Below are 18618 nucleotides of genomic sequence, written 5' to 3' on the forward strand. Positions count from 1 at the left end.
CTTCCAGAAGGATCTGAAGTTCTGTTTTGTTGGGGGTGGCTGTTTGGTGAAGTTGACAATAGGGAGGAGTTAAAAAAATTATGGCTTCACAGGTTGACAGATAAATCTTGAAAAAAAAAATGAAATTAATTTTTTTTAAAAGAAAATCAAGTTATTTGGAAGGTTTTTTGTTTTGGGACTTTTTCTTCTTGGTCACAAAGTGAAGTTACTGATTACATACCATTCCTATAAAATTCTATTTACCTTATGGTGATTAAAAAAAAAACAAAACAAAAAACATAGGAACTATACACACATCCATTAACATCCTGTAGAGGTAAAGTTGCAAACACTTTATGGCAAGGACAACTGTGACCATAGAAATATCTATAGGTTTGACATGCATCTATGGGAATGTATTTATTGTTTTTAGAAAGTATAAAAACAAATGTAAGCAGTAGATGTCAGACAACATGGGGTGATTTAAATCCTTAGCAGATCAAGAGACTATTACATTGGTATTATAATCCTATCAATAGTATCCTAATCATATCAAGACATTAATATGATTAGAATAAATATATCTGGAACTATGTAAAGTTCTTTGGTGTATTTTCAATATATTCTTTCACTCTTCTGAAGTGTCCGCTGATGTTTGAGATGTGAATCCACTTAAACCAAGTGTTTTTAAATTTTAAAAAACTGAACAGGCTTGGTGTTAGTATCTGGAACACATACCCACGTGTTGGTAAACACATCTCACAGTTTTATTCTCTCTTAATTTAGATGCACACTCAGTAAGTGAGCTGTTTAGAAAATCATTCCTGAGCATATTGAGCATATCAGCTGCAATGGTTTGGTTTGTATGGCAACTCTGAGACAGATGAAAAAGCACTTAAAAACTTAGAATTCTGCAAACTCTCCAGCTGGCAGCTGCTAAGTTAGGCTAATGTTTATACTGACCTCAGTACTTTTCCTGGGAGCATTATGCTGTTAGCTGCTCCAAGTAGCCTTGAACTATGAAGATAGGGTTAGTCTTTACAAGTCGCATTTTCTGTGAAGTGGCTATTGGGGACAATCTTTGCTGCCAGATAAATGTTTCTAAAGGAAGAATTACTGTTTAAATTGATGTGCCTCCTTTACAGAATGGGATCCCTAGTTCCCTTTAATTTCAGGAGCGAACTCCGCGGTATTATCTGAAAAGTCTTTCAGGTTTATTTTAAAAGCATTTACTTAAAGGCACCTTCTTTGTCAAAACCAAAAAGAAAAAGGCTATGGAGAATGAAGCCTGGTTTATTATGCCTTTTATGGGCTATTAATTTGTTACCATCTATTCTGCTTTGTTGATGAAATTTTAATTTTGCCCTTGCTTGAGCATATTGTAAGATCTGTATAAACTGCAGCTCACTGTGCTAACAAGAAAGGCTCTTTTAGGATGAACAATTGGAGCTCATTTTATTTCTAGAGGACATTTAAAATAACTTATGAATGAGAGTTGTCAGACATGAAATGCTGTATTAATTAAATCTTATTCTAGTCTTTTTGCTTCTCCAACTAAACCGACCCTTTAGAAAAAAAAATACATGGCCACCTTAATTATATAGGAGAAGACAAAAAGTATCCTTCACATTCCTTTGCCTGAATAAGAAAAAGAACTCAATTCACCTAAATAATAACCCCATTAGCTGCTTAACTCAACAGTGTACATGGGAAAATTTCCAACACAGAATGTAAGAAAGTGTTGATTGGGTGGATCATTTTCAAGTGCTTGTTCTTCTGATGTTCAAAATGATAATTTTAAGTAAATCTGATCTGGCAGGGTTATCAGCTTTGTACCATTTATGACTTATGACAAAAATGTGTTTTTGAATACATTCTAATGCTTCTTTATCTTTTGAAATACAGCAACAATACCATTCAAAAATAGATGACTTGATTGAAGAAACTGTTAAAGAAATTATTTCATTGCTTGTTTCAAAGGTAAAACACTTTATATTTCACTTTATAATGAAGCGGGAAAATGCATCTCTAATTATTCTTCTGAAATGTCCTTAAATAATACAGTTTTTCTATACATAGTGGGACTGGGGCAGACAGCGACATGATTTGTGAATAGTAGTCATCTAAATAATATGGAATTTGCAAAATTAAAAACCTATTAGGTAAACTATAACCTATTAGATAAAATAATTTCTATGCAACTTGCTAATTGAATAAGTTTGTCTTCTGTTTTCTGTTCTGCATGAGAAGTGCTAATAGCTAGTAGAACTGGTAGGACTTGATAATGTAATATCATCTTTAATAGCATGCTTTACTTTTTGTTTAGTTTTTCACATGGAAAGTTTCTTCCTACCACTAAGTAGTATTTAGATTTTGCATTTAAAATGGGCAACAAATGATTTGTGGAACAAAATCTCATTTAAAAAATTTTATAAGTTGCTATTTCTTTAAATTGACCTTCTAGAGGATTTTTTTTATGCTTAAAAAGAAAATTTGCCTTTACATGATATAGGTACTTGGAGAATAAGTGAGGAAAATTTAAATAATGTCTTATGCTACCATAGCACCTCTACTCCAGAAAAAGTTTTAAATCCTTTATATAAAAGAAAAGCTTTTCTGATGATTTGAAGGACACAGCAAATAATGAAAAAAACATTTTATAAGACATTTTGTTATCTATGCATTGCAAACTACCCAGAAATAGCTGATTTTTAAAGTAGGAGAACTAAGCTGTGCATTTACAGTTTATGAGTTAGTGGGGAAAAAAAAAACAAAACAACCTACAAAATGCTTCTGTCATAATTTCCTCATGCTTTTAATTTCATGTGGTACAGCTTGCTGGCATGTGGTACAGCAGGAATCTCCTTACAGATTGACATCAACCATGCTGGCTCAGGAGATGAAGAGGATGGTTTTTGTAGAATCATGGCAGAAATTTAAAATGTGAACACTTACAGAGAAATATGTAAAATCCACACATTTTTTTTTTCCTCTAAAGGGGCATTTTGATGTAAATGCAACTACAAGTGGTTCATTTGACAGCTGTGCCTGTCATCAATCTGAACTCACCTCTCAGTTGTGCGTTCAGTGCTTCTGAAGAGGAGGAAAAAGGAATTTAATCAGTGCAAACCATGCTGTTAAAAATTAAACCATATCATTATTTTTGTAATATCTGAGATAGGATAAGAAAATTATCACACTTCTCCTGAATTTACAGACAAGAAATTCTGGAGACAACTGCTGTCAGTATAGAGTAATTTGAATTATTGGGTATCACATACACAATTACCAGAAGTGGAAGACTCAGAAAAAAGAAGCAAATATTCATTCACTGGATGATCATAAGGAGCTTAATCAGTCTCTCCTCACTTGAGATGTGAAATGCCAGTGCCATCCTTATTGCTTCTGTTTCAAGGCAGAAAAGCCTCGTAGGGTACAGAGGAAGGTTGGTGTTTCAGTCTTGGTTTTGCTCAGGAAAAATGCACATCGATGGACTTAAATAATATCCATCTGTGTTCATTTCTTAAATCTAATATATTTTTGTTATTTTTAGCCCTTGCCTCTGTATTATTTCCTTTTCTTTCAGTGGAATAAGTGCTTCAGTGGTTGTTTTTAGCTGCAAGTCATCTCTGAAATTAAAAGAGTATTTTCACTTCAGTGAGGCTTGAAGACTGTACTGTGCATTTTGTTTGCAAGACTTGGCAAGCTAAAGCGTTTAACAAATCATAGGGATAGCACAAAAGAGTGAAACAAAGCACAGTGTGTCTCAGGATAACCAGTTCAGAGAATGAGAAGTAAACACAGAAATGCTCTTAGAGCTTCACATGTCCATACACTGAGGTCTCAGAAAAAGTTTCCAGCTTCGTAACTAAGCCTTTTGTTCAAATCGATACCCTTGACACTGCAATGGTTTGCTCTCTGTTCAGATGTGTCCCACTTGTGTTGGAACCATTTGTTGGTGCTGTGGACACCATGTTTGTGAGATCAGCCTCTTCAGCAGCAGATCTTTGTGCAGTGAGATTGAACACCCTTCTGCAGAAGGAGTCTTTGCCAGTCAGAAAATGAGTTAAAGTAGAAACAGCAGCTTCCCACAGGCATGCAACAGCAAAACAGGAAGCTGGTATTTGGTCTAATAAATAGACTGTAATTATACTGTGCATGGGGTGCAGAAACAACTACCACTCTCTTGTGATGTGGTTTTATTCCTTGATTGGCACCTACGTACTGGTGTCTTAATTAATCACTGTAAATATGACAGGTTAGATTGATAAATGACAAATGTAAGTTTGCACTTGCCTCCTGCTCCTTGACCTGTTAAGAGCAGGGCTTATTGTAAAGTGATGATCTCAGTTCCTCTGGAGGTGACACTGTTGTGACACTGTTACAGTGCCCATTAACAGCATGCCAGATGGAATTTTGTTCTGTCCTCACACTCATAAAATGATACTCATAGTTGTGGGAATGACTGTGTTGGAAGGAAGGTATGACTTTAAAAACAATCTTTATATAAGCTGGAAAGCAATTCATATGTGTAAAATAATTGTGCACGAATGCAATGGCTGAATGATATATCCATACCATGGATGGCATGACCAACAAAACATCACAGAAGGATGTGAGAAGGGGATTTGTTTGCTTTAAGGCTAATTTGGAGAAGTGCACATTTTAAAGCTATAATTAAAGCAACTAAAAATAATTTTTTTTTAGTCAGAAATTTTGGCAAAAGTGCCTTCTCATGCCCCTTACTGAGCAGTCATGCTACTCAAGAGAATCACAGGTGAAAGCAGGGGGGAGAGGAACCACACCATTCCAGAGAGCTGGGGCCTGTATTTTCCTGCCCCTTCTTGGCCAGGTAGTAGCAGTTTAACAGCACCTGGTGTTGCTGAAGAGGAGCTGGCAGAAAACTCCAGTGCTGCTATGCTGTTGGGTAAAATCAGAGGCAGGTTTCTAATGAATAGCAAAGATAAGAGGAACTTGATATGGGGATCACCACCTTTAGCAATCGTGCTCCATCATCTTTGAAGCTGTGATCTTAGAAACAGCAAACTTAGAAAATGATAGTTCTCTACCCAAAAATACATGCTGGGTACATGCACTCTTGTATCTAACTAAGCACATGTTCTTGAGACAGCAAAGTGATGTTGTGTAGCAGGCCCACATCAGGAGGCTTTTGGGGTTGGATTTCTATTTCTGCAGTGGTTCAACAGTGATTTCCATCAGTTTGGTTGATGGGTAAAGTGGAGAAAATAATTTTGTCCTTGATTTCATTATTTTTTAAGATAGAGTCATAAGATCATATCTACAGTTTGCATTGTTCAGATGAGCAATAAAAACCTGAGGAAGAAAAACTCGCAATCTCCTTCAAAGTATTTACATTCCATATTCTGCGTTTACATTTTTCACTTTGCTTTCCCTCCAGGTTGTTTCAGTGTTAGAAGGTGTGCTGTCTAAATTGTCACGATACGATGAAGGCACTTTCTTCTCATCATTAGTTTCTTTCACTGTAAGTTTTTGGATTCACGATAGTTCTATTTTTTCTGTGCATAGCACTGAAATTATGCACAATCTGTAGTAATAAGCACTTACTATACATTGATTTATTTTTCATTTTCTAAAGGTGAAAGCAGCTGCAAAATACGTTGACGTTCCTGTAAGTACAATTGTTTTTATTTATTTTTTCCAATGTTCATAATTTTTTTAAATGGCATTTTGTTAGATCACTTTTTTTGTTGTTGTTGTTGACATTTTGCTTTCCTGCAGAGATTAACGATAGCTTTGTTCAGAGTATTTAAATAGCCACTGCAACCCTCAGAGGCCATTTAATTTCCCTCAAGCAACAAGTAATTCTCAAAGCAAAGCTTAGAAAGGTTATTCTCAATGTACTTTTTCAGTTGTGGAAGAGTGAGAATTGTAACTTAGATAATATTTTGTAGAGACCTTTCCATCATTTGTCTAAATCGTTCAAATATACAGGATAAGCAACAAGAAAAAGCATCATACTTGAACATCTATTATTTATTGATTTCTTACTTCAGGACCCAATATTGCTTATTTAATCCCTTGCTAGATCTCAGTTTGATTTACCATTGTTTATGCAATATTTGTGTGGAATAAGTAAAAACTAAAACAGGTGGCTGTTGGAGCTCTTTTGTACAGAAAAGCATAGTTCAGTCATTAGAGTATTTTTATTAGAGTATTTATTAGAGTATTTTTATTAGAGTGTATTTTCTTTTAAAAAGCAAGGAAAAAGTTATCAAATATTGTTGCTATCACTGTCAATAAATATCCTTTGTTGTCTCACAAGTCTGTGTTCTCATCCCTTTTTAATGTGATTTGAAAACAATCTTATTTTCCAAGACTAGCAAAAAAATTACTAAAATTGCTTTATCTAGAATCTTACAGGAAATAAAACTACAAATATAGAAGAGTACCAGATGTGCTAGGCTGTATGGTGGCCAGAAATCTTTTCTATACTTACAAATATGTTAGTAGCAAGCTTAAATTAATTATTTCTTTAAATCCATGCATATTAAATAAAAGGAAGAATCTCAATTTCTGGAATTTTTATTTTGCTATCTTTATGCTTGCCTTATTCATAAAATTAAATAAAACATAATATTTATGTTCAGATGATGTTTTCAGAACTTTTTTTTAGTTAGCTACATGTGGACTTTTTGTTGAACTGTATAAATGCTCTCATGTTCTGTAAAAAAGTAAAAAATGTTAGGGCCAATCTTGCATTCTAAGAAATGGCTCCATCTCAAATCTAGTTAGTTTAGAATACCTTGTGTTAAATATTTTGTGCTGTGGAATTGCCCCAAAAGGTCCTTGGTGGAACACTTAAGACTCTAAAAACTGAAGAAAAAAATTGCTGAACAAACTAGAAATTAATTTACTTCTTTCAGATAACACAAAAACTCTCCAAGTGACAGAATGTCTATGAGAAGGAGATGTCAGAGTCTTTTACCGTTGGCCTGGACTTAACAATAAAGATGAGAGAGGAGAGAGATAATAGAGGAGAAGGCAGAGCAGAGAGATGGTTGCTGGGTCCCTGGAGCTTTTCTCACATTCACTGAATGGTGTTCCTGAAGAGATGACCAGATTATAGACAGGATGTCAGGATCCTTTCCTCTTTACAGCCCCTTCGTTTTTTCAGCTTTCCCACACACCTTTCCCACAGCTCAGGGTATGAACTGGACTGTAGTGCTACAGCTATAAACTGTGCTTCAGGGAGGCTGTGGATCTGACCAAGCAAATGTTCTCCAAATTCAGAAGGACATTTTCCCTGGGTTGAAGGAGTTTGATAGGCTGGGGGTTTGGTTTGCTTCACATTCTTCACCTTTTTATGAAGGTGCAGTTGAGGGCAAGAAGAGCTGTTCCTGTCACAACTAACTCTGAGTGTCCAGTCTGAATAGGGTCTAAAATCACTGCTTGTGGAAGGTACAAATTCAACTGCAAAAGGGGGTTGTAAGTTATCACATTGCATGGTCATCTCCTCAACTCACAACTGAAGTCAGAAGTGGAGAGAGGAGTTCCACAGGATGAGGAATTTATGCTGAGCTCTTGGTGGCATGACAGTAACCTACCAAGCCTGCACTGAAGCTAATTTAATGCCTCCTGTGGCTGTATTTTGAACTGATATGGTTTTAAATCTCTTGTTGTCCCTCCTTACCATATAGCTGCATATTTGGAGGTGACTTAAAGGTGACCACAGTAGGCCTTTCCTTTTTGCAAATATGTGTGAAATTGGACTTCTGTCAGATAACCACATTCTGCCCCCATACCCTCCCTCCATTTGAGGATGACTCTGGGTCACCTTAGCTCTGTCCTTGAGGTCCCTGAAACTGAGCTGTTGATCACTTGGTGGATCTAAGGGAGATGAAGATTGGGAGGCACAAAAGGCCTGTGGGATTTTTAGTGTGTGAATTAAACAGAATTTTTGATCTTTGCCTGCCAGGCTCAATATTTGGCAAAGATTTGGTTTATAGTGAAATAAAAAGAAACTAACTAGACAAACAAGAGGTTAGAAGAAAATTAAAGCAGTATTAAGCAGAATGTTTTAGAAAGGATGAGAGGTAAAGGAGATAAAATAATTTAAAAGGTACATAAAAATAATAAAGGGTTCAAAAAGGAGGAAGACATTCCTGCATGATTCTTAGTCATTTTGAGGAAAAGATAAATTCTATTAATTTGATTTATTATATTGAGAGGAGATTTAGAAATTAAATAGCTGGGCACAAAGATGCATACTCACAAAAAGACATCTTTCAACTTCTCAGGATCAGGGTGGGACTTGTAGACACAAACTTGCAGTTCAGTTGGCAGGTAATGTTTGAAGAAATGTTGCTTTCTATCCTTCCAGTCATTAATGTTATCAGATAATTATGAATAACTCCATTTAAAAAAAAATAATAGATTAGTCTTTTTTTTTTAAACCTTTTAAGAAAATATTCAACCTATTCCTCCATTTTTCAGAACATCCTTCTTGCAGGACATGGTCACCAAGTGCTCTGATTTTTTTCCAGGCATTGCTTATAGGGGTATAGGAACACTCTATATGTTTTGGTGATTGAAACACCAACAGAAATACTAGGAACAGTGAAAAATAAACCAGGCTAAGAATAGTAACAACTATGCAGGATTTCCTAAAAATAATAATGAAGAAAAACTAGTTGTTTTTACACTGTTTTCATTGGTAATTGTCACAGTACACAATGCTCTGAAGTGAAAGAAATTGTGGCTGCTGTGTGCATGAAAGAAGCCAAATGTTCAGAGGAAAATAACACAAACATTACAGCTAAAAGTAGTACATCAAGGATGCAATTTGCTCTCTTGTTAATGCTATGTTTTGATGTTTTAGAATGTAGGAGCTGGTTTAGGTTACAGTATTTTTAAAAAAACAGCTCACCCAAATCCACTGTAACTCTTTTGGTTCCTCTTAAAGCCCTAGCAGTACTTAAGAGATGTAGAAGTACAACCTGTCTCATTTTTTTCTTTTTTTTTTTTTTTCTCATGTGCTGGTCACAAAGGCAGTTGATTAATGAGAACAGGGAAAGAATGCAGTTGAATTAAGGGCACAAAATGTATATTGTTAATCTCAGATGTTCATTATTCCTCAATCGTGTAGATAATTTCATTGTGTTCAGTTTCTCATCATGTAAGTGAGTTTTGCACACAAATAATTGTGTCTCTAGCTGGTCATTTCTACACACATTTGCCTCATTTACAAATATAACCAGAGCAATTACTCGTACAAATTGAGCATCCAGTTACATGCATATTTATATACTGCTTTTTGTTGGGAAAGGTATGCTTAAATCCCTTTGTAGGGGCCAGTAATCTATGCCAGTCATGTCGAGGGCACAGAAGGAACCTAATCCTCCCTCACTTCATGTGGGCCACCTGTCAGACCAAGTGCAGAGAGGCCATTTGAAGGACCCGGGGCTGACAGCAGCACACAGCTCACACAATGCCAGGCCCCTTGCTCCACTCTTGCCTTTATCTGGGGATCAAAGTTATGAAAAGAGGCCTCACACATGTGCCAGCATTTGACTTATGGGGTCCTGTAGAGGCCAGAGTAGGAGCTTTGCCTCCTACCAGGCAGATACACATTGGACCTTCCAAATACCTCCATTTCCAAATAACACGCGTGCATCTCATGGCCTCTTTCAGCTGGTTTTAGGAAGCAAACTGCTTTTTCTGGGAAATCAGTGTTTATTTAGCCGTGGCCATACTATGCCATTAATCTTTAAGTAGGATTCATTTTAAAACCTCTGTTTAAAAATAAAGATTACAGAACAGTCATCCTTATTTGCAGGGCTTCTCCTGCCTTCCTCCTCTGTACACGCTAACCTGGGAAATGGCCCTTCTGTTTTCAGGCCCATGCAAGCATGTTATTGCAGAATTGGAAGGAAAGCCCAGAATCACCTGTTTTAAGTCAGCAGTGGTTTTGATATATGTCCTAAATGCAGACCAGAAGGATGCCTGCTAATCAGTAGGAAACTTAAAATAGCATAGTTATTTTGGGGAGGGAAAGCACATTTTAATACCTGGTTTTGTCATAGTAACTGTAAAATTTGTATACCTTTTGCAGAGGTGCAAATGCACACCTGTGTTGCCACATGGATGCAATGAAACTACACGTACATGAAAAAATGTTTGCACAAATGCTTGCAGGACCACAGCTTAAGTTCTGCATGACAGGCCTCAAAATACACACATTTAGCCTTAGTCAAGGTTCTTTCATCTACAGGAAGATGCATTAGAGACAGGAAAAAAAATGTGGTTTTTTCATAATTGTATGAGAATGAAACCTTTATAATAAACTGACTACAAAAATGATGCATCTTCCTACCTAAGCATTTTGGTTTGTAGGAACTGAAGGGAGGAAGGATCTTGTGATGAGCAGAGGTAATTTCTATTCCAAAAATGTTTTGGTGATAATTTAATTCTGTCATTCCAAAGCCCAAGGGATGAACTTTGCAGTATTTAGGGGAGAAATTTCAGGCATTGAAAATTTCCAGTGTGCTCTTTCATTTGATGGTGAACACTGAATAAGGAGCTCCTGTGTTTCTCACAATAGCCCCCTCCAGTTCATCACTCCTTTTCATTTCATTGTTATATCCACGCTGTAGTTAAAAAGTCTCCCTCCAGGATACAGGGGAGAAAAAGGGGGTTGAGAGGAAAGCAAACACAAAATGGGATGAGGTTTGTTATTACATAGTTAGTCTCTAACATCTGTTCTCATCTTTGAAAAATGAATGCTTTTACAGCATAGCAACTAAGTAAAACTAGATTTTTTTTTCTTTGTAATATTAAGAATATGAGATTGTTATAGTACACTCTGATGCTAAGAAGTATCCTGTGACAAATGCCAACGTGAAAATAAACATAACTCAGATATTGACGAATGTACACGGGTTTTATTGAGATTTGTGACAAACTATTGCATTGCAGAAAATTGTGCAGAAACTTAGGTGTATCTCTCCTGTAGGGAAAGCCTAATAGTACTGGCAGTATTAATCTTGTTGCAAACCTTTCAGCAGCAAAATATTTGAATTCCTGGAAATGAAGGCAATGCAGCATGCCTTTTGACTAGGTGGGAGCAGTGTGTGTTAATCATAATTCAGCTTCTACACCTGCTTGGAAACTGGAATCATGGATTTTAAAATTCACCTCCTTGTAAAATAGACACCATGACACTGCTTTCCTGTTCAGATGTTTCTTCTTTATCTGAATTTGTTGCTGTGAATAAGTGCTTCTTGTTCTGGACCCACCTACCAGTGAATAGTAAAAGAGACAACCTGCACCTGTGGGATTAGGTGCAGCAGCAGGAAGTAAGAGCACTTGCAGTATATAATTAACAAGGATTTTTTTTTTTTTTTCCCCAAACAGCATGTTCATCTTGCCAGGTTAACTAGTGATTAACCCTAAAAAAGAATGCTCTGAAGCCTACACCCTTGTTTAAACTCATTCACTTGCCAGCGTATTCAGTTACTTGTGTAACCAGTGACAAAGTAACCCTATTTACAACTCTTCATTTCCTGGTATTTCATTTGATGTCTTTGTGTTTCCAGTTTCTCCATTCATCTCTTTGTTTGGTTCTCTTTCATTTTCAGATAGGCAAAACATCTTGTCTGCTGTCCTGAATAAAACAAACCTACAATAACTTTTTATCTGTCATATAAAAACACTTTTTTACTTGGGGAAGTTTTCAGACAGAATACCTTAGTTCATGCTTATCTAGATAAATATTCTCCCAAAGATGTGCAAATAACTTTCTCCCATTAATTTTACCAGATGTTCTGCCAGAGATTCAGAGGTGCAGAATTTTCTCTTTTGGGTACAGAAGTCGAGACTGAGTTGCCTAAGTCTGTCCAATGTTAGTAGTAAAATGCCCTCTGTGACAGGGACATATTTTAAATAATTGTTTCTAGTAGTTTGTCTTTTTAAGGTACATCCAATTATTTATTTAGGGGGGAGGGAAATGTTCATGCTTGCTGTTTTGGCTTTTAATTCTCTGTTAGCCAAGGATTTTTCTGAAGTTCAATAATCCAAAACACAAGTGGAATGATAGGTTCATGTAATCAGAGATTCCCATCTAATACATAATCACTATTAAAAAAAAATAAATTAAAATACATTTATTTTACATATATACATATATATACATATATAATCCATATATGTAGCACTAAACCTGTTTAATGCCTAAAATAGCTTTCTTTTCTTCTTTCACTGCTTAGAGAAAACAAATTCAAGGCATGCAATATGGAGAGATAATGAAGTATTTGAAATGCTGTTGGTTCAATGTTTAGTCTGTGTTTTGCCCACCATGAGCAGAGATAGTTAGCTTGCAATTATTTTGATGAGTTTTTTAAACTGTCTTGATAGGGTAATGATAACTTCCTTACCCAGACATATTTCTACTGTAGGCAGACACTACTTAAAAGGAAAATTAATTTTTTTTCAACAGCAATTTCAAAGAAATTATCCTGCACACATTAAAGAAGGATGAAGTGTTTTAAAGAACTGTAATTCTAATTGGTAAATGTCACCAGCTGTTGCAGTTACTCTTACTAGTGTGTATTCTTTTAATGACTACACTCCTGTGCCACGAGGTACATGAAAATATATTCACTAGGTGTGAAATTCCCATATGTCGCAGCTTCAAGACCAGATAAACATCTCAAAGATAAGAGGAAAGTTAATGCTGATGGGAATGTTATTTTCCTAGTTTTGGCTGTCTGCATGATGAACATTTTTATATTGAACTCAGTAAAGGAAAAAATTGCATGAATCAGAGAAACATTTGGGTTTACCCTGCAATGGAAGATACATTTCATAGTATCTCCAAGAAGTATAATCACCCTTTCATTTGTAAGATTTTCTCCTTCACTACTCCTCTCCTGAGATTTCAAAATACTTTCCCATTATCTCTCCAAGTTAAAACTAGTCTAATTCCTATAAAATTATCATCAAGTTTTAGAAAGCACATAAGATTTCAACATTGTTTTATTCTTTTCTACCATCACAAATGAGCATACTAAGGTAATACATACAACTTTTAAAACTCCTAAATCAATATATGATTTAGTTTAATTTAAATAATTCTACCATGTTTTAATGAGGAAGTTGTATTTTTATGCATGAAATCTATTGATTTCCATGAACTAGGTTTTTCAATATAAGACTGTTTTACCTGCTGTAATGTAACATTTTTATTTCTGTGCTTAGGATCAAAGTGAGTAACTCAGATGTAAATATAAATGGTCTTGCGTTCCTCTTTCAGTTTTGTGTAGGCATGGATGTGTGTGATACATTTTTGAAGCAAGCTTTCATTGCCTCAGTAATTATCAGTCTAAATGTGCAGGAGTCATTTTAGTTTTTCTTTGTGAGTTTTGGAGATGCTAGAAGTGTTAAACTAGGCCATCATTCCACTTTTGTTACTTTTAAGAAAGGAAATGACCATTGATGCAGAAATGTAAATGAAAATCTTTTTTTGGATCATATTCTTAAATTTGTCTGTGACAGATTCAGGAGGAAAAAAGAGATTAAGTTTTTGGGTTAGGAGGTTTCATTCACAGCAGTTTTGATAGGAGAATGCTGTCATCCTATTATTATGATAGCAGTTTCTGGACAAGTGTTAGTTTGGGCATGTTGCACCTTTCCCTCCTTCTTGTGCTCAGACCTGTTTATAAACATTGTAATATATTACATTTAAGATAATAAGAAATGAGGGGAAAAAAAAGTTATCCACTTGTATACTAGAAAGAAAACCTAAATATAAAATTGTATGTAAATATTTTAACTATATGAGCATATTTATGCACACACACCTTTAAAATATGATAAATATTTTACATCTTTGTATGTATGCTTTTTTCAAACAATAAAGCTTATGAGAAATAGAGATGACTTGTGCCTGGGAATCCAGGGACTGGATAGAGCTGCTTTCATCTTCCTTCCCTAGAGCTGTTAATTATTCTGTACAGAGTCAGTCTTAGCCAAATCTGAATCCTTTATAAATAGCTTTTTGCTAAGGCTTACTGTAAAGTACTGTTAAAACTCAGCCTTCTGTTTGTATGCCATGAACTTAAAAACTGTTATTTGTGATCAAATGGTTCTACAAATTTGCTCACACATCAGGCAGTTTCAGAAGGCTTTCCAAAGTGTTTATGTTAATTTTTGGTTGCTGCCACAGGAAGGAAGGAGTGCTTACCACCAGCTCTGCAGACACTGCCAGGAAAGGGAATGTTGCTGGCTGTTAGGGTGTTTAGTGTGGAAAAACACAAATGTTGTGGCTATACAGGTCCAGAAGTCCCAGCTGGGCAAGAGAAAGCAGTCTCAGCAAACACTCTGGCTGCTCTGATACAGTGTCATGTGCACACAGCATACCCTAGCCTGTCCCACATTTAGGAGTGTGATACCAAAATTATGCCTACTCTGCTATTGATACAGAGCATAGATTAGTGTAAGAAGGGACACATTTCAACCCTTGCTCCTTCCCTGGTCATCTTCTGAGCTGTCTAGGCCAGAGCAACAGTTTCAGAAAAATAAGGTGAGGGATCTATTCACATACCAACCTTTTTATGCAGTTGCTCTCAGGGAAATGCTTGAACTTGATTTGAATTGGAATAAGTAGAAGATAACCTCAAACACAAAATTCAGCTGTATAGTGGAAGCAAATCACAACAAACCTGAGGCAATGCAAAAGAACCTGAATGCTTTACTTAACCATTTTCGGAGTGTTCTAGCAGGACCTTGAGTAAGTATGAGAGCCTCACTAACAAAAAAGGAGAAAATGTCCCAGTTTGCCCTATGCCACATTACCAGAGCCAGGGCTTCATTCCCTTACATATGACAGTGTAGATTTATGACTCAATTAATCCATAAATCATAACACTTTATTAAGAGCAAATCATCCTCATCTTGGTAACTAGCCTGCAGTTCACATCAGATTTAGTAAATACAGATCATACAATGTGTGAACATTGTAACATAATCTCAGTTTTGATTGTGTTTAAGTATAACTTTTAACTTTCGGTTGTTGAGGGGTTTATCTCTTTCCTTCCCTCTACTTTATCCTCTTACTTTATGTCTCCTCAGAAACCAGGGATGGATCTAGCAGATACCTACATTATGTTTGTTCGACAAAACCAGGACATACTTCGAGAAAAGGTCAACGAGGAAATGTACATAGAGAAGGTATTTGATGTAAGTAACCATCCTTAAAAGCTTCGTCTAGCACTACTACAACAGAAGGGATGGGCTACATTTTTATGATATTCAGCAAGCCACTCAGATGTTCTTGCCTGTTGATCATTTTTAATTCTGCATTTTATTTACCATCTTCAACTCTCAAGAGTGGTCTTTCTGTAAATATTCTGTACATGAAACTTTTAAGTGCTAGAAGGCATTAAAAAAATCAATGGAAGATTATTGAAATAGCCATTTTTTTCTACTGTGAGTAGTCCAATTTTATTCCATCTTTTGCTTTTGAATGTGTTATTGGAAAGAATTGGTGTGGTTTGTGATTCCGTTTTAGACCTAATTTCCCTAAATAAACAACTTGTACTTATCACTACCTGCTCATAAACAGAAAGGCCATTTATGCAGTTACACCTATAGGTTAATTTCTTTCCATTGGCCAAACATTTTTGGAATTGTTGAACTTGCTTTCAAAATCCTAATCCCACTTCTACAAGTTCAGAGTTATCTTCTTCATCATCCTCAAGACCCACACATTACTAGCCAGCCTGTATCTTCATAATAATTTCCCTCAGCTTCACTACTGGATTCCACAGCTACCCTTCACTCATGCCTTTGCCCTGATTCCTCCTCTTTTTTTAGAAATTATTACCTACTCTAACAAATTTTTCCTAATTCAGGACCCTCCTATGAGGCCACTAGCATCACTCTTGGACATACATCTGCTCATTCAACTTCTGACCATCTCACATGTCCCTTCATGATTTGCCTGAAGGAGAAGCTGTAGGCAGCTGAAAGTGTCCCTTTTGTATAAATTCAAAGCACTACACATATAAACTCTGTCTAAAATAAAAGTTATTTTATTATATATTTGGATCAGTTTACATGGAATGGTGTCAGTCACTTATAATTACATAGGAATTTGAACAGGGAAAGAAGTCATCTCTGGCACTCTGCAGTGCAGTTTAATTCAAAACAAATTCTGGAACATAGCACAGACTTTGAAATGTATTTATTTGTATGTCATCTCCTAGGTATTTTAGAAAGCTTTGCTGGCAGTTTTATTTAATTATGCAAGTTACAGCAAATGTTTTCATAACAGCAATTCACAGCCTTTACTGTGACACTACAATTGTGGCAGTCACAGAAGGTCCCATAACATAGACTCTCAGCCATGGTATGTCATGTCAGTGTTTGTTGTTTGTTAGGCTGGGTGGTCAAAATGAGATTTATCTCTCAGATTTTATATTTCCAGACTCTCCTTGGCATCTTTAAAAAAAAAAAAAAAAAAAAAAAGTATCATCTGTTGTAATAAGCTAAGTGCTAATATGTGTGAAAAGAATGATTTTATAAAAGCTTTGATGCCCTGCAGGGGTAGAAAAATTATCATCCATCCAGCTGGCACCTTCACAAAGTACTAAAACCATATTAGCAACTTCTGCTTCAGTTTGCTTTTGCATTGAATCTGCAAGCATATGTTTCATTTCCAAGGTTCTATTTTTTGTTTTTCTTTGGGGTTATTTTCACTTATGTTGTAATTTTCTGAATATGAATAAAATTTTGTGCCCAAGGCCAAGTCTAACTCTCACTGGAGAAACCACATTGACTTTGTTGATCCAGTGGAATTGACTCAAGCCTGAAGCTGGTTCCTAGCAGTAAACAGGCCAGGACCTGGACACAGGCCTAAAAACCAGCCTATGATGGTGACAGTGGCCATCCACACCCTTAAATCATCAGCATGTTTCTTGGCATGATTTTTGGTTTAGGCCAATTAGCACTAACCCAAGAAGAACCTCAGTACAATTGGGAGCATGGGTTGAGAACCTCTTCCAAGTTTGATTTCAGCAATCAAGGTTTTCAGCACAAGAAAACATCTCCTGAAAGGATGTAAGCCATGACATAGCACTTGCTTTTTAGAACCATTTCTAAAATGGTTTTTAGATCCAGAACCATTTGTGTTCCCTCTTACTTAGTAGTATGTATTGTATGCTGTCACGACCAATGCTTGTAGCTGTAAGGAAAGAAAGAAGAGGCACCTGGTAAGTATCCAGATTATCAAATATCTATTTGTATATTTACTTTTCTTCATATATGGTAGTATCACATTTCCACATAACACAGACTAAGAAATGAGCAGAATTAGATGGAATGGACAAGTTTTTATGTAACTATCCTTCAAACCATATGCTGTATGCTAGTAGTGATAGTTACAAATCCAGGCAGGATCAGGCCTCAAGCACCATTTTAATCAAAAACAGGTACCTAAAAATTATTTATGTATGTACTTCATTTACTTGATTCAGGGCTGCTGTACACTGACAACTATTACAGTGACCAACATTTAAATTGAAGGGTAGTATTGGTACAAGTAGGAGTGCCTGCCAGTTGGACACAAACACGTTAAAGTCAGAAGTCTTTCTGTCTGTCTGAGAAGCCTCACACTAAGGAAAAGACCAATAGTGTGCATTGTTTTACAATGGTGCTTGATAAGCTTGGAAAAGTACCACCATGCCATATGGGATGTGAATAACCAGGGGAATTAAGGTTTGAGATATGGATCCTTACACATGAGAGAGGCTCAAATCTCTATGGGGCTTAGAAAGAAGACCAGGCTGCTAATTCTCTTCTGCACTGTTTTTAAGCAACATAAATCACTCTATGCTTTAGTACCTGTGCTGATCATGAAACAAAACCAAGGTAGATTTTTTTCCTTCCTTTCTCTAAATAACTTGGCTTCTGAAAAGAGTATATACAGCATTTCAAACAATGTGGCTTGGTGCTCCTGCTAGCACAGGTCTCTACAAGGTCAGTGTGTTGTCCTCAAACAGCAAATTTGAGAGGTTTTTTTGCTTGGTCAGTTTTTCAGAGACACTTAGGACTTTTTGTCTTCCTTCATAGTGTGGGACATGGTCTATTCCTAAGATCAGCTGGGAATTTTACCTATCAAATTCCATTTAGAGTAACTCAGAACATGTAGCTGCTCCTCTTATGCTGCAGAAGCTTATAGTTGTGGGGATTTGGTTGTTTGCTAGTTTGTTTTTAACACCACAAATCTTAAAAAGAGCACTAGAAATGTTTTTTAATGTATTACACATGTGGATGGTCTGCAGTAGCTCTGGGTTAAGTGTCTGCTCCACGTTCATCATTTCTGCAGGCTTAATTCAATGAATGATCCATGTGATTCCTAACAATCCCATACTCCACTGAAGACAACTAAGGCAAAGAAGTTTTACTGGGACAAGTTTCTCTAATAAACTCAAAAAAAGCAAGCTTTTCTAACATTAATGCTACAGTGACTCAGGTAGACTCAGCATATAGCAAGTATATAATTAAGATAGACACTGCAATCTTTGTTTCATTATTACAATTTTGAATTAGGATTAAAAGCATCACCCACTGAAACCTTTCAAAAGTTTAATCACTTAAGCC

The 18618-nt window shown here is 36.1% G+C and overlaps 1 protein-coding gene across 1 annotated transcript in view; it reads left to right on the plus strand.

Moving 5' to 3' along the window:
* The window catches only part of CADPS2 (calcium dependent secretion activator 2), a 277107-nt gene that overhangs the window by 239152 nt on the left and 19337 nt on the right, over positions 1–18618 (plus strand). Inside the window, exons 23-26 of the mRNA XM_030447170.1 lie at positions 1885–1959; positions 5399–5482; positions 5597–5629; positions 15088–15195. Of these exons, the coding sequence (XP_030303030.1) occupies positions 1885–1959; positions 5399–5482; positions 5597–5629; positions 15088–15195 (300 nt within the window). The remainder of the gene's footprint in view (positions 1–1884; positions 1960–5398; positions 5483–5596; positions 5630–15087; positions 15196–18618) is intronic.

This window comes from Calypte anna, chromosome 1 (genome assembly GCF_003957555.1).
Source record: "Calypte anna isolate BGI_N300 chromosome 1, bCalAnn1_v1.p, whole genome shotgun sequence".
Lineage (NCBI taxonomy): Eukaryota > Metazoa > Chordata > Aves > Apodiformes > Trochilidae > Calypte > Calypte anna.